Source organism: Lytechinus variegatus, chromosome 7 (genome assembly GCF_018143015.1).
Source record: "Lytechinus variegatus isolate NC3 chromosome 7, Lvar_3.0, whole genome shotgun sequence".
Classification (NCBI taxonomy): domain Eukaryota; kingdom Metazoa; phylum Echinodermata; class Echinoidea; order Temnopleuroida; family Toxopneustidae; genus Lytechinus; species Lytechinus variegatus.
Window position 1 is genome coordinate 11355914 of NC_054746.1, and position 27534 is coordinate 11383447.

The 27534-nt window shown below is 36.0% G+C and overlaps 1 protein-coding gene across 4 annotated transcripts; it reads right to left on the reverse strand.

The window, feature by feature from the left end:
- Window positions 1-394: 394 nt before the first annotated feature.
- On the reverse strand, window positions 395-18655 carry LOC121418441 (transcription factor castor-like). Of its 4 annotated transcripts, none has more exons than XM_041612317.1 (2): window positions 18273-18655; window positions 395-3392 (listed from the first exon to the last, which is right to left on the reverse strand). In XM_041612317.1, exons 1-2 carry the CDS (start codon window positions 18311-18313, stop codon window positions 1715-1717), a joined length of 1719 nt encoding a protein of 572 aa, XP_041468251.1. In that variant the 5' UTR covers window positions 18314-18655; the 3' UTR covers window positions 395-1714. The 4 variants fall into 4 exon arrangements, with proteins under 4 accessions (XP_041468251.1, XP_041468254.1, XP_041468253.1 ...); XM_041612320.1 differs by having other exon boundaries at window positions 18217-18655; XM_041612319.1 differs by having other exon boundaries at window positions 17848-18655.
- Between the last annotated feature and the right edge of the window lie 8879 nt (window positions 18656-27534).

Here is a 27534-nt window from a genome sequence, read left to right on the forward strand (position 1 = left end):
CCGACACTCTCTCCCTTCCTCTCCTTCCCTTTCTCTCTCCCTCCTCTCCGCTTTCTCTCTCCACCAATCTCTCCCTCCATTTCCTTCCCCTCCGCTTTCTCTTTCCACCATTCTCTCTCTCCATCTCCTTCCCCTTCGCCTCCTCTTTCCACCACTCTCTCCCTCCATCTCCTTCCCCTTCGCCTCCTCTTTCCACCACTCTCTCCCTTCGTCTCCTTCCCCTCCGCTTTCTCTTTCCACCATTCTCTCTCTCCATCTCCTTCCCCTCTGCTTTCTCTCTCCACCAATCTCTCCCTCCGTCTCCTTCCCCTCCGCTTTCTCTTTCCACCATTCTCTCTCTCCATCTCCTTCCCCTTCGCCTCCTCTTTCCACCACTCTCTCCCTCCGCCTCCTTCCCCTTTGCCACCTCTTTCCACCACTCTCTCCCTCCGTCTCCTTCCCCTTCACTTTCTCTCTCCACCACTCTCCCGATCAATATTACCCTGGACTTTCCCTAGGCACACGAGAGCAGACAAGATGTGCTCCTGAAGTAGCCATGCACATCTTGCGTTACAGATGCACTCATTATGCTAGATCCCGCCACAAATTGAGTGCCCCCAATAGCACTCTCTCAACCGTGACTAAACTGATGAAATATCAAACATTTCTGGGACTGCACACTGCATCAACCTTGCCCAGTCATGCACCTTTATGGACAGATTCAAATTCCCTTTATGAATTCTGGAGAATAAAGCAAGCTTTGCTGGGGAAAAAATCCTCTGGTTACAAAAAATGTCTGCCTACGATCAATCTGCGCCTTTCATAGATATATAGGGTATGTTATTGCAATACCATATTCGTGGTATTCCATGTCAATTTTTTGTTTTCATTAACAGATTTTATGTAAACATATACAATGAATACAATTCATTCTACTACAATCAATTACATGATTAAATACATCAAGTGTCAGTTTTTTTAAATCATCACATTTTTTTTCCGGAAAAGCAGACAGTGTTTAGCCCTTTCCAACCTTCTTAATAAGTATGGCAAGGACAAGGTTGATGTGCATACATGTACACATAAATTTATTTCAACTACATGTAAAGCTGACTTAAAATGTGATGTGGATCGCGCAAGAAAGCAAATGGCTTGTTGACTCTACATTTCTTGAGGTCATTTACACAATTCTTCTGCTGTCACATTTTCAACCTGTATTATAAAACAAAAAAGGCACCAGTTGGTTTACACAGTTATTGGTGATGCAGGCATCCAAAATATTTACAACACTTGTTGTACAAGACCATTTGGCTAATGCCTTAGTGCTTTTTGCACCAGTATATTTTTACAGCATCACCAGTAACTCACTATCAATTGTGCATCATTTGTATACTCCAGAACGGTCATTGCATGAAACAAACGGTGCATGTTGTCATTCATTTATGGTACCATTTATCCACTCTTATTTGAAAAATGTGCATCTTTCGCACTGAATTAAATTGAGAGATCTTTAATCATGAACCCATTCACAATTGTAAAACATGGGTGCTTGTATTATATCATTTTTACATTGTAGATGCATAATGCATCTTAAGCAGAAAAAAGAAATAAAAACCAGTGATTTTCAAACAAACAGAATTGTGATAACACTAATACTAGTCACCCCAGCCATGTACTGACTCATTATCTTAAATTGTGTTTCGATACATGTTTTTTTTTAGCATCACTAATTATATTATTTTTGCTTACCTCTAGCATGAGCTGCAGACATACTAGACTGACTGAGAGGCCTTGGATTCCCATGACTTTGTTGAATGCCATGAGGTAGTCCCTGATTAGAGTCTTCCATACTCAAAGACTGAGGTGAGATGGAATCGGTGATATAGTTCTGTTCATCAACATCCCCACTGCCTTCAAACAAGTCAAACCCTTCCATCTTCACACTGGGTGGGTTAGAATCAAGCCCTGTCAGATTGGTCGCATCACTCAATCTGGCAGCCGAGTTGGTGCTGATGATCATGTTGCTGTTGAGAAAGTTCTCATCCAGCGAGCTAGGAACCGGGCTATTGGACATGAGCCCAGTGTCGGACAGGAGATGATCCTCATGATAGTTAATCATGCTGAGCGTCTGATCAGCTGCTGGTTTAAGAAGTGCAGGACTATTGCTCTGTTGCGAGAACGAGGGGCTGTCCTGACTAGGTTCTGAAAATGCGACGGATACACTCACTGACAAGGGCATCATGTTTTTCTCAGCTATGTTACTTGTTGAGCCATCTGACATAGCCTGGATGTTAGGTGAAGACTTATCGTTGTTGTTTTCAACATGGTCCATCGGGACGTGCAGCAATCGAGTTGCATCCTTAGGAGACTGACGGCCAACTTCTTCCTTAATAAAGGCGTGCTGCCGAGCAAAAACTGACAATGGCATATGAGGCTTCTGAAGATTGGGGTTCATAGCACTTGGCACGCTATAACGGATACCTTCAGCACTTGCCCCTACTCCATACGAATCAATCCCTCTTCCAGAAAAAGCTGGATTAAATGTAGGAGGCATTTGGCCAATGGCAGGAGGCAGCATAGCTGGTGGAAATCCTAGACGTGGCTCACTTGGACGAATACCGTATCTTGCTGCCTGTTGGAAGTTGGACCAGTCAAGTGGAAGATCATCTCTTCCAACTTGGACGTGACGTCCACCAAAGTTAGCAACCCTAGGGATATGGGAGGGCAGGCCCTGACTAAGAATCTGTCTAACCTCCGCTGTCTGGCTTAGATTTAGGGGCTGCGAGTTTTCCTGTAGGTGAGTTGCTTGCTGTAGCTGAGATTGCGTGAGAAGTCTATACTGAGATGCCTGCATATAGTCTGAAAATGGTACGTTATTCACATTACTGCTGTTGGACACAATGTTACTGATACTAATGGAGTTGCATGTACTTGTGCTATCGCTAATTCTACTGTTAAGGTTGTGCTGTTGGAGTGGTTGCTGAGGTGCAGGTTGTGGTTCTTGTGCATCTTGCTGTTGCTGCTGCTGTTGCCGTTGAAGAGCGTGCTGTCCAACATCAGTGACTACCATCTGTTCGTTTTCTCTTTCAGTCAGTTGTGCTAGAATTTCAGCAGGTATTTCCTGGCTGGCATCTAGGAGGGGTAAACTACGGCTTCTTTGTACAGGGCACGCTTGAGGAGGAGATGACAAGGAGTTGTGTAATTCTGGTATACCAGCCAGGGATTGTTGTGGCTGCTGCTGGAGGCGATCGGTATTGTTTGCCACGGGTGCTGGCTGGGCTGGGGGTGGCATGCTGTCCAAAGAGGTGCTCCGCTGCACCCCTGCCGGGATCTGTTGAGGCATCTCACGTTTTAGCATCTCCAACTCTTGCAGATTGACTGCAAGGTGGCTCCCTGTCGCCATCGTGACAACACTGTCAAAAGAACAGAAGAAAATTGGATTACTTCATAAAATAAATTCATCATTCATAATGGAAACATTATTTATTAAAATATATCAATAATCAGAAACTTGCTTCATTTATACAAAAAAATATTTCTGGGAAGCTGAAACTTTTGTCTCATCTGCTTTCCTCCACAACTCGTAAAAATGAAAACAAGGAGTAACACCCTATCCTTCTCCATATTCCAGTTCAATTTTCTACGTATTAAAAATAAAAGCAACCCCAGATAATCTGAATTTTTATTCCTCCATGTCTATTATTCACTGATGATAAATAAAGAGGTACAATCATTTACAATTTATGTTTAAGCCCCTTTTCCGCCCTCAAAAGATTATCATACCATAAAACTTTGCATACAAGATGGTATGATTTCATAGATCCTGATTGAGATTAAGATGCTAATGAATATGAGTGTGAGCATCAATCACACAGCAGTACAATCTTTGGAAAGTTACACAATGTGTAACTTTACATGAATCAAATGTTTTCACGCAACAAGTGTTAGTGTATCAATTTTTTGCAAGTACCCATATTTACATTTTTTTTTCTTTTTTCTGAAACAATCAGACCTAACAAATAGATACTAACCTATTCCTCTTTCAAAGGTTAATTCCAACCCAGGAAAATTTGGATTTGAATCAATAGAAATATTCGTACTAGTATAATGCTGAAAATTTCATCAAATTCGGATGTAAAATAAGTTAAGACATTTTAAACTTTTGCTTATTTTTCACATAATAGTTTTTTAGTCACATGCAAATGACAGAGTCGATGATGTCCATCACTCAATATTTCTTATGTTTTTTTTATTTTTTTAATTATACAATATTTCAACTTTTACAGATTTGACCGAAGGGACCAACTTTACTGAACCATAAAAAGTTAAGCAATGGTAATTCCACATGTTCAAGGAGAAATAAAACTTTGTTTCACATGAAAATGAGAAAATTTGAACATTTCATTTAATGAAATACAAAAGAAGTTGTGAGTGATGTCATCAGTCCCCTCATTTGCATACCGACCGGGATGTTTTGTGAAATTAAGCAAAACTTTGAAATGTCATAACTTTCTTATTTTACATCCGATTTTGATGAAATTTTCAGTGTAATGCTTGTTGGATTTTTCTCTTTTTATTAAAAACAACTTTTTGTTGGGGTGGACTTGTCCTTCAAAAGTATACAAAGAGCAAAGAGGCATGGGTGCCATGTCACATGATTTTGCATGAGGTGAAAAAAAGTATTCAAAGAAGGGTAGCTGGATTGAATAATGTTTGTCTGTCACAAAATGCAAAATCTCGCCATTGCACAAAAATATGAATACTGTGAATGGTAATCCTTTTTTTCCTACGGTCATTCATGAAAATGAGGACAAAACTATTGTAAGCGAAAAGCAAGATCCCTGAGCAGCATACCGAGGTAGCAGTGATTCAAGCGCACAACTGTAGCAGCAGTGCGTATTTAAAGGTAAATGCCAGTTTTGGTAACGATATCAGAATGAGTTCGTACAGAATCCAATGAAATGACCACCAAAGTGTCTGTTTGTGTAAATAAAGAATATGTGCCAAAGGATTCTGGAAGAAATTGTGTAATTGCTGAGAAATTAGCAAATAAGCACAGGATTCGGGTCAAGCGTCGGGCACGACATTCAAAGCAATAATAATACACTGTCCCACGTGCGCTTATCTGTGTTGGTGATCTTCAGTGTGAATATTTTTCAGCGTAGATTTCAAGATTTCACAAAGTTCAGTTTATGTGACTGTACCAGTTCTAGATCCTCGATGATATACTGACAATTAAGCCTGGTTTTACAGACTTTCTTATGAAATCAGTGTTTACTGCAACTACTGGCATTTCTCTTTAACAAGTACCGTACATGTAGGTATACAGTATGTATATAGCTGTGCAATGGTACTATTTGATTGGGTATTTATGCAATCACAGTCCTTCAAGTTTATAATTTCATGGAGCTCAATAAATAGCTCTCCTTATTTTTTTTGAGGAGCTCAATTGAGCTCCTCGGAATCGCTCTCCATGAGGAGGTCAAATCAATTCATTACAATACATACATGATAAATTGTAGATTTTTCTTAACATCGTATATATGCAATAGCTGTGTTAGCTATTAAATAATCTGTGGTGAAACTAGGCCTGGGTCAATACGTTTACAAGATGTCGCGCTCCTGCTAAAAAAAAAAATTGCTAAAATTTCACATTTTGCATCTTTAAATCCATGAAATGGCCTTCTATTTTCCATAATTCCTTGAAATTATTTTGATTTAGTTGAAAACTATCAGAAAAATGAAGAATATTCACCTCTTTCCCGACTCATGATTTGAACTTACCTCGGTAAATATTGTAGTCCCACATGTAGACTTCCATGGTGTCGCCATGAAAATCTACATATGGGACTACAATATTTACCGAGTTTAGATTCAAATCGGAGTCGGGAAAGAAATGAATATTCTTCATTTTTCTGATAGTTTTCAACTAAATCAAAATAATTTCAAGGAATTATGGAAAATAGATCATGGCCATTTCATAGATTTAAAGATGTAAAATGTGAAATTTTATTTTGGGGGGGTGCGCGACTTTTTGCTCTCCTTATTTTCTTTTAGGAGCACGGTAGGAGCGCCAGCGTGATCGCGCTCCTCAAAAATGAAGGTCTGCAATCATAAAAATGTTGTACATTCAGCCTCCTATTCACTTGCGTACAAGCTCAATGCGTCTTGTATTATCTTTACTGAAGACATTTCAGCTTGCTTTTAAAGAGAAATTCCAGTAGTTGCAGTAAACACTGATTTCATGAGAAAGTCTATAAAACAAGGCTTAATTGTCAGTATATCATCGAGGATCTAGATCTGGTACAGTTACATTAACTGAACTTTGTGAAATCTTGAAATCTAGGCTGAAAAATTTTCACATCGAAGATCCCCAACACAGATTAGCGCACGTGGGACAATGTATAATTCTTGCTTAGAGCGTCGGGCCCGACGCTCTACCCGAATCCTGTGCTTATTTGCTGATTTCTCAGCAATTACACAATTTCTTCCAGAATCCTTTGGCACATGCGTTTTATTTATACAGACACTTTGGTGGTCATTTCATTGGATTCTGTACGAACTCATTTTGATATCGTTACCAAAACTAGCATTTACCTTTAATCTAAATTTTGTCAAGGAGTCAGTTGATGGTGTAAGAAAAAGGAATGACTGTAATGTAAAAGAAAAATACATTCCTAAAATATACTACCCCCACACACACACACACATACACACAAGGAAAACAAATACAATATGAAAAAAACAAGGGCCTTCATGTGCATTGCCTATATTTGATTTGGGTCAGAAAAGGTTTCTCAAAGGAATAGAAATTTCTCCAGCAGAGAAAATAATGAACTTTGTGGCCTTAACTCAAACTGGTGGGATTTCCTGCCACGGAAGCTGCCAGCCCGTCCTGCAGAGTGACACACAAACGAGCGCGTCACTCGTACGCAATTACCAGCTGCAAGAAAGAAGAACATGCATGTGGACTGGCTGGCTGGCTGTGTACAAGGGACAGCCTAGACCGTTTGTTACTGATAACACAAGTGAATCATGCAATGAGCTTTAACTATCAACCAAGATGAGCACTTGTAGCTTTGAGAGGATACTTGGATAAATCTTGAAGAAATTATTACTGTTTTATTTCTTCTCAAACTTCCATGAGCTGCCAACACAATCATATAATCACTATACAGTTCAGACATTTCATTTCACTTTTCTTTTTTTGGGAGGGGTGTCATTAGGTGGTTTCAAACCACCTCAATGATAAGAATCCCCATTGAATTACGAGAACTTTTTTAGGCTAAAAAATACCCATTAATTATTCCTGCATTCACACCGCCCCGAAAGTTCCTGAAGTTACGAGCATGCGCAGTGTGGTCTGTATAAGCAGGCAAGGCGCGAGATTTAAAATCACTAGCCCAGCAGCCACCCACGGCGCCGCGCCCAACGACACGCTGGGCTAAAAGTTCCCATAAATTGCTTTCACATTGCCAAAATACCTGCGACCTTGGAAAAATCCCTGCGAAAGTTCTCGTAATTTCGCCAAGTACCTACTATTTAGCGGGTATTTTCTTTCAGGGAAATTACGCGAAGTTTGCTTTCACATTACCAAAATACCTGGAACTGACAAACTTCGAGGCGGTCTGAAACCACCTATTTGAGCTCAGGGTCACTTACCATTAAATGTTATCAGCAGTTATAAAAATGAAATACTTTTAGAGATTAAAATGCAACCCTATTTTTAATTCACCGCACAATAGAAGCACAATTATGTAGTTAGATGTAAGTATAGATGTGACTAAATTTTCTTTAAGATGAGGCAAATCATTTAATCAATGAGAAAATCTTAACACAAATCTGCTACCTTGCATTTTTTTTCTCTTAGAAATCATTGACTTGTTTATTAAAGAAAAGTCATCAAACTGTTTGCAAGGCAAGCAACACACAGACGACATACCATGAAGCTCAATTCATGAAAGCTATACCACTAGAATGCAAATGATATACATTTATAATCCTTACAGGAAGTATAATTTCATGAGATATTCATGTATCTACAGACAACTTGATGAGTGCAATGCACATTTTCATTCTCCCATACATCATGTTCTGACAGTATGTGCCTCGTCTGCAAGCATAGACCTGGCATAGACACCGTTCTCACTACCTTCCTAAAACTAGTTTACTGAAAAGTAGTTTAGTGGAAACTAGTTTAACGTGTAGTGAGGACAGTCAAAGCAATTTTGGAAGCAATCTTCCCAACCGGTTCTGAAACCACCTCGCGTTGTAGTTTTAAGATTGCTTTGCCTTGTTAAACTGGTTTTACCGTGAGGACACAATCGTTCTTTGGGAAGCGATCTTCGCACATTTTGAGCGGGCTACTCCACACGACAGGTGTAGGATGCCTATGCTGCTGTTTTGAATTTCAAGCGAAACGTGTCACCCCACTGAGCGTTTCCATAGCAACAAGATCGCTTTATGTGAAATGATTTTGAAAACAACTTTCGTGTGATCAAATGGCAACGCTAGCAAAGCGATCTTCAAAACTGGTTTCCTGAACCGGTTTCCAGTAAACTAGTTTTAGAAAACGTAATTTAAAAAACGGTGTCATAGACTCATATTTGACACTTATTCTAAAGTGAAGACTAGATGGCAAAAAGGCTTTGTGTCAAATAAGAGCCAGCAACAGTACATGAAGTGAATCAAGTCTCACTGCTTTAGACTCTACATTATGCACTAAGCACAAGTGCGAAAACAAAGGGTCTTTGGCCTGCAGAAATCAACACATCCAGTACTGCTAATAGTCCTTTATCATCTGTGAGGCTAAGAAAGGCCTAAGCCCAATAGTCCGGTACTAGCTGGCACTGCTAACCAGACCAATGAAGAAAGGAAGCAGAAGGGTCTAGGGCTAAGTCAAGTGACAAGATGAAGGCCAATACCCATTTTTCAGAAACAAGATTTTGGTAATATAAAAGTCAAGTGATTTGTTCACAAATCAAGTAACAGAAGTTCATGCCCACCTCGCTAAGTTACTTAATAGCCTCATAAACGATTATTATTCATTTTAGGTTCATGTGCGAAGGAGCCTTGGCCAGCGACTAAAAATAATATAGGAACTTATAAAAGTGCAAGTGTTAACTTTACACATCTAACCTTAATGCTTTATAAATGTAAGTTGTTAATAATGGTCATAAATATAACTTAGCTCCTGTCTATTTCTTTTTTCTAATTGCAGTCATTTCTTTTTGTCAATATACCTGTAGTGTGCATCTAGTCAAGTACAAGGAGGAAGGTCTACAAAACTCAGTTGAACTTTACTCACACATTAAATGCCTGACTGAATGCAACTGCTTTTTGTAGGGGTACATGGCCTACTTAAAATAATTTGAAATTTTGCTAAAAAGTACTGTGATTTCATTTGTAAATAAAATAGTAAATAACAAACAATAAACTTTCCCCCAAAAAAAATAACGTAAGAATATTACAATACCCCAGAAACAACCATCAAATAATCACAGGTGCATATCAGTATATTAGTGCTCAATGAATATCTGTGTCCAAAAATAGAGTAGATACTAAGCACATCATAGCACGGTCACGTTTTTGAACACTGATTCAGAATATCATTAGTCAAAGCCTAGACTCACTATTTTAAAAATGCTCTTCTAGTGAAACATGCAGGTGTTTAAAAAATGTGTTCACTTGTAAATTGATCTGCTTTCAAAATCTAAAACAAATTAATATATGAAAACACTGTGCCAGTCATAGTTGGCTGGTACCACTGAATTTTATATACATGTAGATGAGTAACAGTATATCATCACTCAAGGTGTGTTCTGTGTGATTTTTATTTAAAGATCCTCGTTGAGAATAGTATTCGAGATTTCAAGATTTTTTTTCATAATCTGCAGATAAGAATAAATGTAAATGCCAGTTCTAAATGCATAAAACAATCATTTTAGTGTCATGAGTACCTCTGTTCTATATAAAAAAATAATTAAAAAAACGGCTGGTACGTCAATAAGCACAGACTTGCCAACAGGTTTCACAATGCTGCACTACCATTTTAAAGGCAATTTATCAAATTCAGTGATTCAACTGCTCATCCTTTATAGGACAGACAGGAATTGCTAGATCTTTATACAAGATATCTGCAGTATAAAATTACCAACCCATCTATCAGAAGCAGAGTTTTCTGCTCTTAACAAAGTTAGTTAATCCCTTGAACATAGTTGATTAAAAAAAACATCATACATTGCATCATATATCTAATGAAAATTAATCAGCAACAACAAGGCCTATGGCAAAGTTGTCTCAAAATGCCACCATAAGCCCTGGAAAACTAAAAAAGGGCTCCTGCAATTTCTATATACTCCGGAGTAAACTGTAATTTGGCTGGTCAGCTAAAAAAAAAGCCCTCAAAAGTTTTTAAAATTAATTTTTCACTTGTTACAGAGTGCTTCTAAATTGCACCAACTTAACAGATGGCCCCTTATCAAAGACTGGAAGAGTATTTTACCTTGGGCAGTAGGAGTAAAGAGGAAAGTAGTTTTATCCTACATGAACTTCTTGATGGCGAAGACATTTACAAAGGAAAATGTTTACTCTCCTCTCTACAGTATAATGTACACAGGTTTACTCTAGGCACTTCACATTTTAACATTTTAGACATAAATTGGACATTTGCAGTTTGCACACCATTGTACAACCCAACAGGAAACTTCGGGTCAATTGGTTGAGGGTTTTTTTTTTAGTTAATTTGATGACTAACTTCCATGTCAATTCATGCAGAAAAGAGGAAAAGAGCCCTCTTATGACACGACACTTGTATGTTTAATTATTGAAAAACAGAGTGCTTAACATTACCTGGAATGGTAATGTTTCACTTTCAGTATGCTTCATTCAATGTCATTTTTTTTTGTTCTTCAATTATATTCGATTGCATTCAGTGATGGACTACAATAATACATACATGTACTTCCTCTTCATAAAAGCCTCGAAAACATACAATATCAAAGCTCAATCATTTTTCATATTTTGTTAATTTTACCATTGTTATATAATAATGCGGGGGTAAAAATAAAAGGTGAGAGAAAAGATTCTTTCGAAGACAAAAATAACAAATTTGGTCAGGAGACACAAAACAAGTCCTGAAACTATATGATCAATTGCACAATTCAGAAAAAAGAATTATTGGCTTTGCATTTAACAGTACATTATCAGATAGTAAGACATGACAGTGACTATTTGGCTCTTGAGGGCCGTGTGCACCAGCCCGTATTTTCAAATTAGCGTGCTTTTTCTGATCCGGCAAATTATCACGATCTGAACTATCTCCAGATAATTTGTAATGGAGACGCAATTATCGCGCTAGTTCGCAGGATTAATCTCGAGATTGCGATCCCAAGTCAACTAGGGATTATTTGCAAAATAGCCCACTATTTTACAAATCATCCCGCTAATTCGCAGGTCCAGACGCACTCGGAATTATTCATTCACGACGTCAGACAATAATGCATCGATGCCTCGCTCGAGCAGGAATTCTCTTCTTGTGATGGTGGAGACAGGGTTTCTTGAAAGATTAATCGCGAAGAGAGTCGATCAGGATAAAATCTTGAGATTGAGCAAACTCTAGCGGGTGCAGCACCACCTTCTGCGTCAACTACATGTATGTGTGTATTTGTTTTGGGCTTGTTTCTATCTTTTCTTTATGTATTGTTTTGAATGTTTGATGTTTTTTTATATACTTGAATTTGTTTTTATATATAAATAAACTTTCTGTCTACTATGCAGTTGTCATTGTAGCAACACACAGGTTCATTTTGAAACACACCTGAATGAATCTATGTTGTAAAGCAGAACGTCACTACAGAGGAAAGCACAGGATGGACGAACCAACTTAGGGCACCTGAATTCAGCTCCAACACAAGTATGTAGAGACTGCAGTTTTGTAATATCGGAGTCAAGTCCACATGGAATATAAATAGACCTTGACAGAACAAACTAGGTCTTATGATTAGGTGACAATAGCCCAGCATGATGTAAACCACAGGAAGGACTGAATTCACTTGTCCATTAGTGGTATGACGGATCCCCGGCTGAGGATGAACAGGGCAAGTTCTCTCCACTGCACCTTTTGTGTTCTGTGGTTTCCCCAAGACTAGATCAACAATAGGATTAACTTACAAAAGTGGTCATTATGACAGCTTATTTCCTAGTGTACTGCAATAATTCATTGACTGGTTTGGATTACAAACCAAAGTTCAAATCTGTACAGTTATGTTACTGATTGAACATTTTTCTTGGTGATTTTTTTCCCTTTTAAATCTAAGTTATTCTTATGGACATTAATCTCATAGGCAGTACAGGATATTGGCATCAATTCAAATTACCTTACCATGATCATTTCCTTATTAAAATAAATATTGCAAGGATAAAAAAGTTTTATACTGCAAACAAGGGGAAAACTAGAGAGCAAAGCCCAAGTCAGAATTAGGGACAGTAAAATTCTCAAATGACTACAGTCATTCTATCGTTTTGCTTTAAAAAATGACAAAAGGATGCAAGACAAATTCGCCCCTGAAATACCCAAAAGAGCCCTGGAAATTATGTGAATGCAATGAAAAGTGGTTGAATACAATTGAGACATGCTTAAATGACAAGTCCACCTCAACAAAAACTTGATTTGAAAAAAAAGAGAAAAATTTAACAAGCACAACACTGAAAATTTCATCAAAATCAGATGTAAAATAAGAAAGTTATGGCATTTCAAAGTTTCGCTTATTTTCAACAAAACAGTTATATGAACGAGCCAGTTACATCCAAATGAGAGAGTTGATGACATCACTCACTATTTCTTTTGTATTTTATTATATGAAATATTTTGATTTTCTCGTCATTGTCATGGAAAATGAAGTTTCATTCCTCCATAAACACGTGGAATTCCTTTATTTTAACATTTTGTGCTTCAGGCAAGGAGGTCCTAATTGTCAAATTCGTAAAAATTGAAATATTGTATAATTCAAACAATACAAAACAAAATGAATAGTGAGTGAGTGACATCATCGACTCTCTCATTTGGATGTAACTGGCTCGTTCATGTAACTATTTTGTTGAAAATAAGCGAAACTTTGAAATGTCATAACTTTCTTATTTTACATCCCATTTTGATGAAATTTTCAGCATTGTGCTCGTCTGATTTTTCTCTATTGATTCAAATCAACATTTTTCTGAGGTGGACTTGACCTTTAACAAGCATAACACAAATTGTTTTTATTTCAAATTAATTGTATAATAATGAAAATCCTCTAAAATCAAATCATTCTTTAACAGAATATAATAGATTTAAAGAGTATTAGACATCAACTGCTCTCTCATTTCTGGCTATAAAGCAAGTGTATGCGAATCTTTTAAAAATTTGATGTATAGCAATTAATTTTGTACCTAATTAAAGTACTGTACAAGCTGTTATTTTCACAAATCACAGGGTCCCAACATTTTGTGGTTGTTGAATTCACGATCGGAAAATGTAAAAACACTTCCACAGCATTTCAAAGAAGCAAACTAATGGCAATTCCTTATGCTGATTTTTTTTATCCCTATAAAAACAGTTACAAAAAAGAAAAAAGTGGCTTAAATTGAACTTTTTTGTATCTTTAGAACTTAAAATTTATCATGTCACAGTTTGATCTGTAAGAGCAATCTTTTTGAAGTTGTGTTTTGTTAGATTCACTTTTAAAAAATTGGTTTCAGTGCAAAAATGTTGAATTTTGTGAACAAAATCTTACATTTCTAAAAGCTCGGGTCATGTGACTAATGAATAAAAATGAGTATGCAAATAGCTGCCAATACATGTATGTGTGTGTGTGTGTGTGTGTATACAGTGAATCAGATGACAATAAAATCTAATTATTTCATGGAAAATACATTTTCATATTACAGTGAGTGAAAGAATATTGATGAAATTATGTGAGAAAATAGTTTAGGCTCTGATCTTGTTTGAGAAATATCAAAAAAAAAGTGAAATTCTAGCTAACTTTTGAATCACTAACTCTATTTTCTAAACCTTATTTTTTGTACATATAGAGGTGCATATCTCATATTTTTCACCACGAGATGTTTTCAATAGCAAAGCTTTGCTGTTGGGGATATTGGCACTGACTAATAAACATGTCAGTATTTTGGCGTGATGCTAAATTTGCGGCCGATCAGCAATTCACGAAATCGGCGATATAGATCCCCTGCGAAAATAACAGCTTCTACAGTAATAAGGCTGTTCATTCACACAGCATATCACAAATACTTTCTGGCTCCTCAATAGCCTTAACTACAATGTTCTAAAATATCTGTCACTAATCACTTTAAAAATTAACCAGAGGTCTAAATTTCCTTTAAAATCAATGTCAAGAATTTCACAGAACTTAGCATTTCAACCTTTAATCTACCAATGAATTAGGACTTTGGAAATAAAAAACGATTACCGAAAAGGATTCCTCAATGTTCTTAATTTATTGACCCATGATATTAACATCTTGTTGCATTGCAGTATGGGTCCGGCTATATTTGTTCAGTTTGTTTGCAGTCATAACTACTGGACTGGTGTTAGACCCATCCTGGACGAGGAGCGAAGAATTGTGGTAGTAGTCATAACAAATGTGGAAGCATAGGCCAAAACATTCAGGAAAGTAAACTGAAAAGTCCAGTATGGTGATCTCACTTTACATACTCCCACTTGGTTAATTAATATGCCTTACTGTTCAAAATCTATAAAATATTTTCAGAACATTTGTTTTCTTAAACTGATTAATTGCTTGACAATGAATTTCATGCGCATTTCTTTTTTAATCAGTCCACCAGTGTACAGGGGTGGTATTCTGAGATCCATTTTATCACAGATAAAATTTGTTTTCTCTGTATAAGATAATTCAACATAAAAAAAAACTTGCTCTCATTAACAGTATTTCTTCCTATGATCATACATGTAGAACATTATTTGATCCTAATATTTTAACAATAATTGAATAATCATTAATTTAAATTTAGAGCTTGATGTAGGGTAAACACATTCTGTTTCCGTTTTTAATGAAGGATAGTATCACAAATTGTCTAAAAAAAATCATATCATGTCTGTATTGATTCCTGAACATCGTCATTGTAGCAACTCTTCTCACCGTAATCTCACAATCAGATATCACCAAACACCTGTAGAATAAAATTTTTCATGACCAAGCATAGAAAATTACATTTAATATTTATTCCCATCGATTTGAAGCTCATTAGTCATTTGTGCCCAACTCTGTCTGGGTTATACATGTATATCACAAATTGACATTTTTTTTAATAGCCTACTGGCTAAAAGAGGGCGATTCTTTTGATGGGGTTGAGTTTTAAAAAAATGGGGAGAGGCATTTTTTTTTGGGGGGGGTAAAAACTGTAAAGGGAATTTTTTTCTAATTATTTTTTTTGTATTTTGTTTACTTTTTTATTCTGTTGATTTTTTTTCATTTTCATTTTGTTGATTTTTTCTTTTTAATACATGAGATGGGGTTAAAATCGGGTATACTTCACGGAATAAATGGTGCAACATGATTTGCCATGTTGATTGGGGCGAGCAAGTTTCGCTGGACCCATCCAATAGTAATAGTGTGTATCCCATTGCATATCGCTTTTACGCTGATGTGCATATTGCGTGTTTGCACACAGTACAGCTAGGGAAGATCTTTTTCAATGTCCTTTTTGTTCAAGACGCGATGCAGCAGAGTCCCGTACAAACCAATGCCAATGGCAAGGAAAAAAATGATGAGTTATAAAAATTCTAAAATTTGATTTTAGTACCCCCCCCCCCACACACACACTAACTAAAGCTAGATCTATATTTAACTTTAAGTATAAAAATTGATAGATATGTATTTCTATTTTTTTTTCCATTTTTAGTGGGGGATGCATATGGAACTCTTACCTGGACTTAAGACAGTGACTGAAAGATTTGCCTGGCCTGCGGCAGCTCACCAATTTGTATGCCGCCTCACGTTCACATGATTTTGGTTGCTAACTACAGTCCAAATCAAAATTATGGCAAGCAATGTCTGACTTAGACAGCTGGCAGCCGTCTGTTTCGAGGTTTTTCTTTTTTAACATTTTGATTTTTTTTAATTTCTCCTCGTACACAGACGGCTCGCTATCGTGCAGCCACCATTAGGGGGTTAAACAATGCAAAATCCCCCCGATGGGGCTCATCGATTTTTGTCTTTATTTCATAAAAATATATAAAAAGAACTGTACCAAAATAAAGGTTATTATTTTTTGGCCTGAAATGCAGCAAAACAGGGAAAAATAAACTTAAAAGGGGGGGGGGGGGAAGCAGTGACTTACTTTGGCTGTCGCGCAACTTAAACATAAACATATATGGCCATCGAGTCCCCTGTACAGATCTAGCTAGAACTTCAGTCTCTGTATTTTGGTGAGTGGAGCCAATGGAGTTCAGCGGAACAACCAACAACAGTCTATTACCCCTTTCATAAACCCAATTATGCGGCTAATAGCAGCATAATTTGGTCGTAAAATGGAGGAGGACCAGAGTTATCCGCATTATTTTGATGCTGCTATTATCCGCATAATAGCAGCATCGGGACAAGATTTTGAGTTTATGAACGCATTTCCAAATAATGCGGATAATTGCCATGGTGCGGTCACAAGGTCACCCTTTTCCAACACAACCGCATCGTGTCCAGTTGTCATGACGATTATCCACCTTTTTCATGACTGGCGCTCGTAAAAATAATGCGGCTTATTTTCGGAGTTGGTGAACGCAATTTTTATTGAATTATCCGCATTACTCTTAGACGGCTAATTGGAGGATATAGGTTTATGAAAGGGGTATCTGACTGAGAATTCAAACGACCTGGAGATCGAACCAAGGCAATATACAGTCATTTCCGATCGCGATATTCAGAAAAGTGGTGGGCAATGGGCATCTAGACCTTGAAATGTAATTGAGGGACCTTCTATGACTATGGTATTTGCCAACAATTTTGGCGAGGTAAATCAGCCCGAGCAAAACCAGTGCTGATTTAGTGCTGAACTAACTTAAATTTCTTTAGTTTACTCTACTCTGTAGTTGACAATTCAAGGCTAAAGGCGACCTCACACCTTACGATTGGTTTGCGACCCGATTTCAGAATAAACTGTAGTAGAATTTGATGCTAACATTGAGACTTGGAATATCTTACTGTGTAATGTTCCAAATCATCGTACGAATACCTATGTTCAAATCTGTGACTATGCTATCATCCTTCTTGAAATAATTAAAAGCGAATTTAATATCTAGTCGCAATGACGTCATAGCAGTCATACGATTGGCTACGATTTGAAACTAATTTGGCCTTTACTCCGAAATAAAGGCTTGCAATCTTTCAAAATGGTTACATTATTAGTATTCTTTCAATTAATTAAAACCTCAAATAAAATGGTCAAATCGTGGTTTTGGGAACCACTCGTAGATTTGTGTACGCGAACTTGTGTACAAAGTGAATGGAGGTGGAAATAGGGAACCTTGCGTGTGACTGAATAAAGCGCTGCTGTGTGAAGTGAACGGTGGTTCCCTATATCACGATAATGCCAATAAAATGATACATGTAATAATTTTGTATGTTCCATTCACATTTTCAGAAAATGAGCAAATGACTAGTCGCAAGGTGTGCGGTGGCCTTAAGACTTAAAAATACCGGCCAAATCGTGGTTTTGGAAACCACTCATAGATTTGTGTACGCGCATTTGTGTACAAAGTGAATGGAGGTGGAAATAGGGAACCGTGCGTGCAACTGAATAAAGCGCTGCTGTATGAAGTGAATGGTGGTTACCTATATCACGATAATGCCAAAATACCTTTCAATCTGCAAGTAGGCTTATATAATAATCTAAGATGGTTAATTGGTCATTCGAATAGGAAATCAAGTCCGGCCAGGAGTATCTGGACCTAGTTTGTTTTAGGATAGATCCGGCCTGCGACTCTGCAGCAGGGCCGGGGTCGGGGAAGGCAGGCCGAAAGTGCCCCTCCTCCCTCGCTAACTGCACTGGCCAAAAACAATCACACTGACTGACGCGTGCGCGTTCACAGCTGCTCTCGGCTCTGGCTCGGCGGCCCTCGCATTGATTCATTACACACATGCTGGCTATTCACTCACGAACACACACACACACATACACCCATATGCTGCAATGCACTGAATCAATGTACAAATCTTGAAAAACTACCCCGAGTGCGACACCGACAGTCCCTAGAACGACCACTTCCTTGTTTTAGCACCTACACAAAAATGACATCCTGCAAAAATCTCAGAAATAATAGCATAAATTTCTAAGATGCATATGCACTATGCATGCAGCTGGCACAACAATGCTTACCGATGCTTTTATGTGAAATTCCACACCTTTTCAAAGACTTCGACATGCATCCGAGCACGGAAATCGAACGTACCATTTATTTTCCACACAATTATACACACACAGTATATCACGAGCGTGTGTGTGTGTGTACTGCTCTCATCTCATTACTATGCAACAAATGGCCTTTCGATATGTAAAATACATTATCCATCCGCGCTGACGTAAATAAACAAGCTCCAAAATAACAATGTGCACTCTTCTAAATTTTACCGAGAACAACTATTTTAACCGATAAAGCTATTTGCTCGAAGATATTGCTTCGTAAACACATGCTATATGAACATCAATTCCCCTGATATTTCATCATTTATGTCACATCATATCAACCACATGCGTGATTCGACCGGACTGTTCACTTTGTGAGGCAAGCTCGCTGTATGTAAATTAGCAGAAAGAAGTGACGTCATGATTGATTATGATTATGATATTTTACGATCTTCCTTGCACTTCCGTTCCAAATGAAAACATGCTCCGGTCTTAATAAAACCAGTGAAGAAATTGTGAAGAACATCAAATAAAGCTAAACAAACAATAACAGAGCCGATTTATAATGGTGATTAGGCTTCACGCTAATCGGTGACTGTACCGTTACATTCTCCGTTACATTCTAATCCTTTCTCCCCCTCAATCTGGAGTTGGCACACGCGAACAGCCGGAAGCATTCGAAGAATAGTTTTAACATTATAAAAACAAATTGGTAAAAGGGAACCAAATATCTCTTGTTTTCTTCTCACTCTGAAACGACGATTACCCCCAATTCTCCAACAAAAGAATTTCTTGTCCGCTTTTCTCAGAATTGTGACTGAGCTGCAAACAAACAGATGCGGAGTGTTGTTTGGTGTCATACGTACTAAAACACAAACTTTGAAGAGTGGTAAGAGAGCCCAGAGCAGTCAACGCCCACGCACCCTTTGACTCCATTCAAGCTTTTGTAGCATGGCACGTGGTGATTCTCGCCAGGGCATTCAATATATTCTGTCCATCAACTTCTTACCAAATGACGCATGTTATAACCAGCAAAATTATTTTCTTTTGACAAATTCTCGTTTGCCCAAATTATAATTCAGGGATGTTTTTTTCGATGTCAGACCGCCTTTCATGATTCTGCAGTCCAATAAAATATGTGCCTATGAAGGTGTCTGGAATACTATATAGTATTGTGCAAACAGGTTCATAAATAATTTAAAATGTAAAAAAAAAATATTTCTTGGAAAAGAAAGTTTAAAACTAAAAAATGTTAATAATCAAAGTTCAGACATATGTCCGTGTCAAACTAGTAATATATTTCTATATGGTCCGTGTAGACAAGTTGACCGAGAATATAATAAAAATTAAATGGGGCATAAATCATTTATGGTTTGTATATATATGGCATATGGTTTTGTTGATCACATCGTCATGCAGTAAACCAAAGTTGGGAGTGGGCAAAAAGGTGCCGGCATTTAGATTGGAGAAGGTGCTCGGAGTCCGCTGGTAGAGCAGTTTTATCAATTAATTGGTTAACCCTGCGTAATAATAGGCCTAAGACGGCATTTTGATCATTTTAATGACAGACTGGCCTAGTTACATATAGCCATGGCATTGATGATATATAATAATAACTTACCCGGAAAGTATAGGCTATTATTGTGTTATTTACTTTGTGTTTAAAGGGCATATTGCTTGTCATATATGTGAATAAGCTGTATGATTTGACAGAAAGAATAAGAGTTTTTATAAATGAGAATGAGAACACACAATGACTCCTCTCTCATCGATATGGGGGCTTCTCCCACTTTGGTAGACTCACACATAATCATGCCTTCATAATCATTAAAATTGGGGTTCCATAATTATTTTTCAATGAGTTTTTTTTTACATAACGTTCTCGAGCAGGTCATGAATGAAAAAGAAATATACCCCCGTAGCCTAGCCCAGTGGCGGCATCCCCCATGGTAGTAACCCCACTTGCACCTTTGCCCCACCCCGCGGCCTCCATGCAGACATTTTTGTGGAACAATGATAAAGAGAAAAATGTACGCTCTCATGAGCACGATGGCGGCACTGAATGTTCCCCCAAAAAGAAATTAAATAAATAAAGTAATTAATAATGATAATAATGATAGAAAAACTTATATAATAATCCGCACCCTCAACATTTTTTTCTTCCACTAATCCCCACTGCATAAGCATCCATATTCCAGTCGTAAATTAGTCTTAAAGGAATAGTAAAAAATGATTTTTTATTTGCATCCTAATCCACTGTTGTATAAAATGGGATTTAAGCATATTTTTGTAATTGTATTAAAATACATCATTAAACAGGTTTTGAATAAAGCTTTAAATTGGTAATGCGTGTTCAAATTGCTTGACATACTATTATGTAATTGCGAGCAGTACTATACGTCTATAATTATCATTAGACAAATAATACGAGCGCGAAACGCGAGCTGAAATTTCTTGTTATCTATAGGCCTATGAAGGAGGCAAATAAGAGATGCTAGGAATGCTATCAAAATATGCGATACATAAAATGTCCATAAATATTTTCATCGCCATTATCTGTAGAGTACTACGAGTCTATTCTGGCATTTTCTTGCCATCAAGAACTATTGAGTTCCTTAAAAGCGTGTTAAGTGAGAAACAGGCAAAAATTATATTTTGTTATGAATGTGAAGAATTCTCAAACAAAGTGCACCAAATTCGATTTTCAATGTACATCTTCCTGTAAAGTTTTTGGATAGTCAGACACTTGGCTGCCCAATTTAACCCTGCCCAAATATCATGACAAATCGGTTGCTGGAAGAGTGCCTCGCTGCCCCCCCCCCCCCACCATTACGAACGGCCACCTCTAACAAGTCAGATGGGGGGGGTAAATTTGTGTATAATATATTATTATTGAGACTCGTATAACTGTGCGTTATGATCTCTTAACACATTTGAGTTTAGATCCTCGACAGTTAAGATTATTATGATACAAATATCATATCCAACGATCATAGGGATGGGGTGCTTTAGTCCCTCGAAGCGCTTCCTCACCGTAGAACTGAGATCAGCTTTTGTATGACAATCATTTTATTTATTTATTTGTTTATTTATCTATTTGTTTATCTATCTGTATATTCATGTATCTATCTATCTACCTATCTATTTTTTTCATTTATTTATTTTTATTTTTACTTATTCATTCATTTGTTACTTATTTATTTTTTGGTTATTGATTGATTGATTGATTGATTGATAACGAATTTATTCATTCAAAAATTTTAACAAAGTTACAAAGTAAAGCAAAAATATAATATAACATTTTGAAATGAAATAGGAACCTTCTGGACAGCAAAGCTTGTTATCGAAGGTTTCCTTCAATAAATAAGACATATTAATGCAAAAAAACAATATCTATCTATATATAGTATACAAATCATATCATTCTTATTGAAGTTCAAAATATATATAATATACAAGTAATCATATCTTTCTTGTAAAAATTATATGTAAATCCTTGTTAAATATGTATATTTTTTACATATTCTCCCAAGTAAAAGATAAACAAGGCTGGATTATATTACAAGATATGAAGAAAAGTGAAAAGGACACACAAGACAAAACGTTACGAAAACAGGACGTGACAGAACGGTACAAGAACAAGACATGACAAAAAGTTATACCAAAACAAGACAGACGAAATATTACAAGAACAGACAAATAAAAAAAAAGGACAAAAACGAGTAAAAAAATAAAACAAAATAAAAATCTGCACAGGTAGAGCGAATGAAAGGAGACGGGAAAAGAAGCAAAATAAAGGCAGGGGGTGGGGGAAGAACAGAAGATCCACAAGATATCCTAAGTATGATGAATGACGTGAGTGTATAGTTATTGGTTAGATTTTTTTAAGCGCTCTATTGAAGCTAGGAATAGTTGGCTTATTTCGTAAAGTTTGCGGAAGTGAATTCCAAAGTTTGATACCAGAAGATATGAACAGTTTGTTTGTTAATAATGTCCTCGTTCTAGGTAAATGGAAAAGTCCAGCAGATCTTGTAGGGTAGTGATGTACATTGATATTTCGTGTAAACATAGAATAAAATACGTCTGGTAGTTCATCTTTACTAAGGTTGAACATAAAAGATCCAAGATTATAATGGTAAAGATCATGTATCTTAAGAATTCCATGAGTTTTAAAAAGAACATTCGTATGTGCCCGATAATGAGAATGGCAAATAACGCGCAAAGTTTTTTCCTGAAGTAGTAAAAGTCTATTGAAATGAAAATCAGCACAACTCCCCCATGCAATAATACATAAGTTCAAATGCGGGAGTATCAGTGTAGAGTATAAGTTTAATAATATACGAGTCGGGAAATAGAATTTAACTTTATTTATAATTCCAATATTATTACGTAATGCCCGAAAATATTATATAGTATTATATTTAATTCATTCATTCATATTCGTATGCATTTATTTCGTTCATATATTAAAAATAATATTTACAATACATGTTGATATAGAAATATACAAGAAATATAAATATTTGAAACAAGGAGACAGCTTATAGGCGGAGAAGCCTTATTGGTGCTGCCACCAATACAAGAAATCTTACCACATACAACACCTAAAAAAATGATTACGTAACATAAACAATGTAACAATAAAGCCTGTTAAGAAAAGGTATTGAGTATCGTAGTTTTCAATTAAATATGAATTTAGTCTCATTTTGAAAACGGAAAGGGAATGGCTATCTTTAATAATTAAGGAATGTTACCAAATCAGGGGCCGCGGAACGGTTTTCAAAGTGGGGGGTGGCTGAGCCAAAAGTGGGGGGCTGACCATGCAAAAAATCACAATCCTATGGTCATTTTTACGTTTTTGTACACGGCTTTTGAAAATGAAGGGGCCGTTGAAAAAAAGAATTGTTAGCAACATTAGTTCTCGTCAATGGTAAGTGAAAATGAAAGGAAATGCGTGTATTATAATATGATTATGAATGGAAATCGTCATTCAGAGAAAATCTATCAGAAAGACCTAGTGGAATTTTTTTTTTATTACAGAGATACATGAAAATAGCCAAGATAAAGAAGCATAAATCAAATATATTCAAGAGAAAATGATGGTGGAGTGTGAGAAAGGCAACCGAAATGAGAAATAATTCTGATAGCCCTTTTTGTAATCGTAATAATGTAGACATGGGATGATTAGTAGAAGCACCCCAGTCAATATTGCAGCATTGGAGGTAAGATTAAATTAAGGTGTTACAAATAATTAAAGGACAACTTCACCCCAACAAAAAGTTTATTTGAAAAAAGGAGAAAAATCAAACAAACATAACGCTGCAAATTTCATCAAAATCGCATGTAAAATAAGAAAGTTATGACATTTTAAAGTTTTGCTTAATTCCACAAAGCAGTTATATATGCACATCCTGGTCGGTATGCAAATGACAGACTGATGACGTCACCCACTCAATATTTCTTTTGTATTTTATTATATGAAATATGAAATATTCTTATTTTTTCCTCATTGTGAAGTGAAACAAAGTTTTATTTCTCCCTGAACATGCAGAATTACCATCATTTTAGCAGTTTATGGTTAAGTTAAGTTGGTCCTTTCTTCTCAAATCTGTAAAATTGAAATATTGTATAATTCAAACAATAAAAAGCAAAAGAAATAGTGATTTTTTTTGTATTGAGTAGTTTTTATTGACAACTTCAATTCATATACAAAATAAAAAACAAATAGAACTTTGAAACATAATATTTTCATGAATGTTACAATAAAACACAATGTCAGACATTTTCCAATACATAATTATAAATAACATTGATGATAATTATATGCATCAAGAAGAAACTTCTACAGAAAATTCCAACATATTGATTTTTTTCCAGTGTCAAATAAAAAACATAAGAGAAATAAGAGTGATGGACATCATCGACTCTCTCATTTGCATATTGCTGAGTTGTGCATTTAACTGTTTTGTGAAATATAAGCGAAATTTAAAAATGTCATAACTTTTTTATTTCACATCCGATTTCGATGATATTTGCAGCGTTGTTTATTTGATTTTTCTCTATCATCTTAAATCAACAATTTCCGGGGTGGACTTGATCTTTAATAATATTGTCGGGAGAAAATATTTATTATACCTACGTTTCTGTTAGTACAAATATTGTAAATAAGATTAATCCATGATAATTTACTATCGATTATTACATCTAAGGTGCCGTGGCCGAGTGGTCTAAGGCGCCTGGCTATACATGGAAAGTCCGGAGTTCGATCCCCGGCCGCGGCACCTATGCCCGTGAGCAAGGCGTTTAATCTATAATGCTCTTTTATCCTGCTTTCAAATAAATGGAAATGCTATATGTATTATTGGTAACTAGGTGTGCACTTGTTTAAAAAAAAAAAAAAAGAATTTCAATGACATAGATCTAACAATAGGGGTGTTATCTAAAAAAAAATAATTCTGTCCTAATTGATCAACTTGTTCGTAAAACAAGTTAAAAATTTCGAGTCAACAAAAATAACCTTCAAAATACCTGGAACATTATAAAGGATTCGATGAATAAAAACAATATAATTGTATCAATTATAGTATATGATTGTAAATGGTGACAAAATTGAAGACAATAAAGATATTACAAATTCTTTTAGTGATCTCTTTGTGAACCTTGGCAACAAATTATGTTAACTGACAATTTTATTTTGAACAATACATGATGCATAAAATACCTGAAAATCACTCTTTCTTAAACGTATTGATGAAAGTTTCTGTTTCTGTTTATGGTAACTCCCGCAGGAACTCGGCAGGGCAGCTCTTTTGCTGGTAAACGCCAAGCTGGTATATTACCAATATAGGAAACATTTTATGTCTACAAAAATTAGTCATAGAGGCTGACCTTATAGACAACAGATATTACTCTCGGATCGTTTTATATCAAAGTGGAGACAATGGCAGAGTGGGGATTCGAACTTACAACTTTGCGATTATGAGTCCAATGCTCTCAAAGTGAAGTTTAAATGTTGTTAAAATTCTTTGGTAAAGTTATTTAAACAATTTATTATTCATAATGTTTTAATTCATATCACCTACATTTTATTTTTTTTATCACCATAGGAACAGTTCCATCAAAATTAAAAGTTGCTGTAAAGTCTTACTGATTCAAACTAAATGGCATACATGTACATAAACTAGAGCCCTATTTTTTTCTCTAAAATATTTAGAAAAAAAGTTATATATACTCGTATTTATTTTTCAGTGAACAATATTTTCAATCCATGTCATTATGGTTTCCAAAATAATATTTTAACTGAAATGGCTCAAATCGACTTACATGATACGATTATTGTTTCTTTAAATAAAAAATTACACACGACTTGAATCTTCATAGACTTATCTAAAGCCTTTGACTCAATAGACCATGATATTTTGATTTAAAAAATATCTACGTATGGAACCAGTGCATGGTATTCCTTTACTCTGGTTCAAAAATTTATTTTTCAGATAGATTTCAAGTATCCTTCAATATAACACTTCCTGACCCATCCCCATTTATTGTGGTATTCTTCGAGGTTCAACACTTGGTCCGCTTCTCTGCATTATTTATGTAAATGACTTATGCGATTATTCAAATGCTTATTATAAAGTTATATTATTTTCAGACGAAACTACTTTGTTAATATCTCATGAAAATATTGTTGAATTATCTTCTGTAATATCAAATGAACTCAATAATATTAGCAAGTGCTTTGACTGTTGTGAACGTTGAGAAGAGTAATATGTATTTCCATGATAAGGAAAGAGCTATTCCTCATGAATTAAATGAAAAATTTTTAGTAAAATTTAACAATTCTTTTTAGGATGCACGAACGACCAACATGTCGCTTGGATACTCATAAAATCTGTTTCACCCACAATTTCTAAAACCACTAGCATATCCTTAGTAAATAATTACGTCATATTTTACCCCATAATACTCTTATCCTTTTTTGCCCCCCATTTAGCTTATTTCAATATTGTCTGGGCAGTACTTATAAACAACTTTTACAGGGTATCTATGTACCCTTGCAAAATATAGAGCCCTATCAAAAACAAAATTTTATATCACTTTTTTTTAACATATCTTACTGTTTATAAGTATATCACAAACAAATCCTTCCACCTGCATTATAGACGACACGTTTTCTCCTAATAGCAGTATTCACTCTTGTAGGCATATACGTTTTACAAGTTATTAAATGAAGAAATTCATCCCCAATATGGGGATGGTGGGGTCATGGGGTAGTTCTCACCTCCCTTGATAGAATTATTGTTCTCAATCTGCCCCAGGCGCGGTTCTAGTCTAAAAAAATGAAGGGGCTACTTGGGGCTCGAAAATTTTTCGACGTTGGTTTATTCAATACAATGGAAATGGCATCTCTTGTGCAGCACATGTGTATGTGGAAGACTGTACTGATCTGACCAAGCAGCTAGCCCCCCTCCCCCCATGGCCCTAAATGTTTCGGGGGCTATTAGGGAGCGTAGCGACCGAGCAAAAGAAATCACATATTTGAAATGCTTGCATGAGAAAGTGTGATGAATCTTGGTGGTGTACGCGTACTTATACACTTTATACACACAACAAAAAAGTAAAAGATTAAAATTTAAAAAAATCATAATTTCCGAACCACTGGGAGTTTTTCATATATTTTAACATGAGCGTGTAGGTAATTTTATAAACTACCGTATGAGTGAATGTTACGGACGTATTTTATGTCATGCTTAATTGAGCACCGCCGAAAGTCAAAATTGTCACTTTTTAAAAGTCACAATCCAAATATCATGACTTTGATTTCATTGCATTGGAACTAATTCCACATTCTCATCATTAAAATTGTAAGAAGGCTTGTAAAACGTACTTTCTAAAAGATAATACACCTTTTTGTGATAAATTTCACGGTTGAATAAATACAAGTCAAAATTTGCTATAATTTGATTTTTTACATAATTCTACCGATAAAAATGATTGAATATGATGACAGTTATTTTAAGGAAGAGTATCTTCAACATTTTTCATCATTTCACGGTGCAATGAATGTTTAATTCATGACGAATTAACATGCTTCAGTGATTCAAAGGCGTTTAATTAAACATTCACGCTTGAATAAACATG

Excerpts from the sequence above, each read along its gene's own strand:
- LOC121418441 (XM_041612317.1), bottom strand. The coding sequence starts at position 18,313 with ATGCTATTATTTCTGAGATTTTTGCAGGATGTCATTTTTGT. Across the intron at positions 3,393-18,272 it reads TTGCAGGATGTCATTTTTGT|TGTTGTCACGATGGCGACAG; the intron begins GTAGGTGCTAAA and ends TTCTTTTGACAG.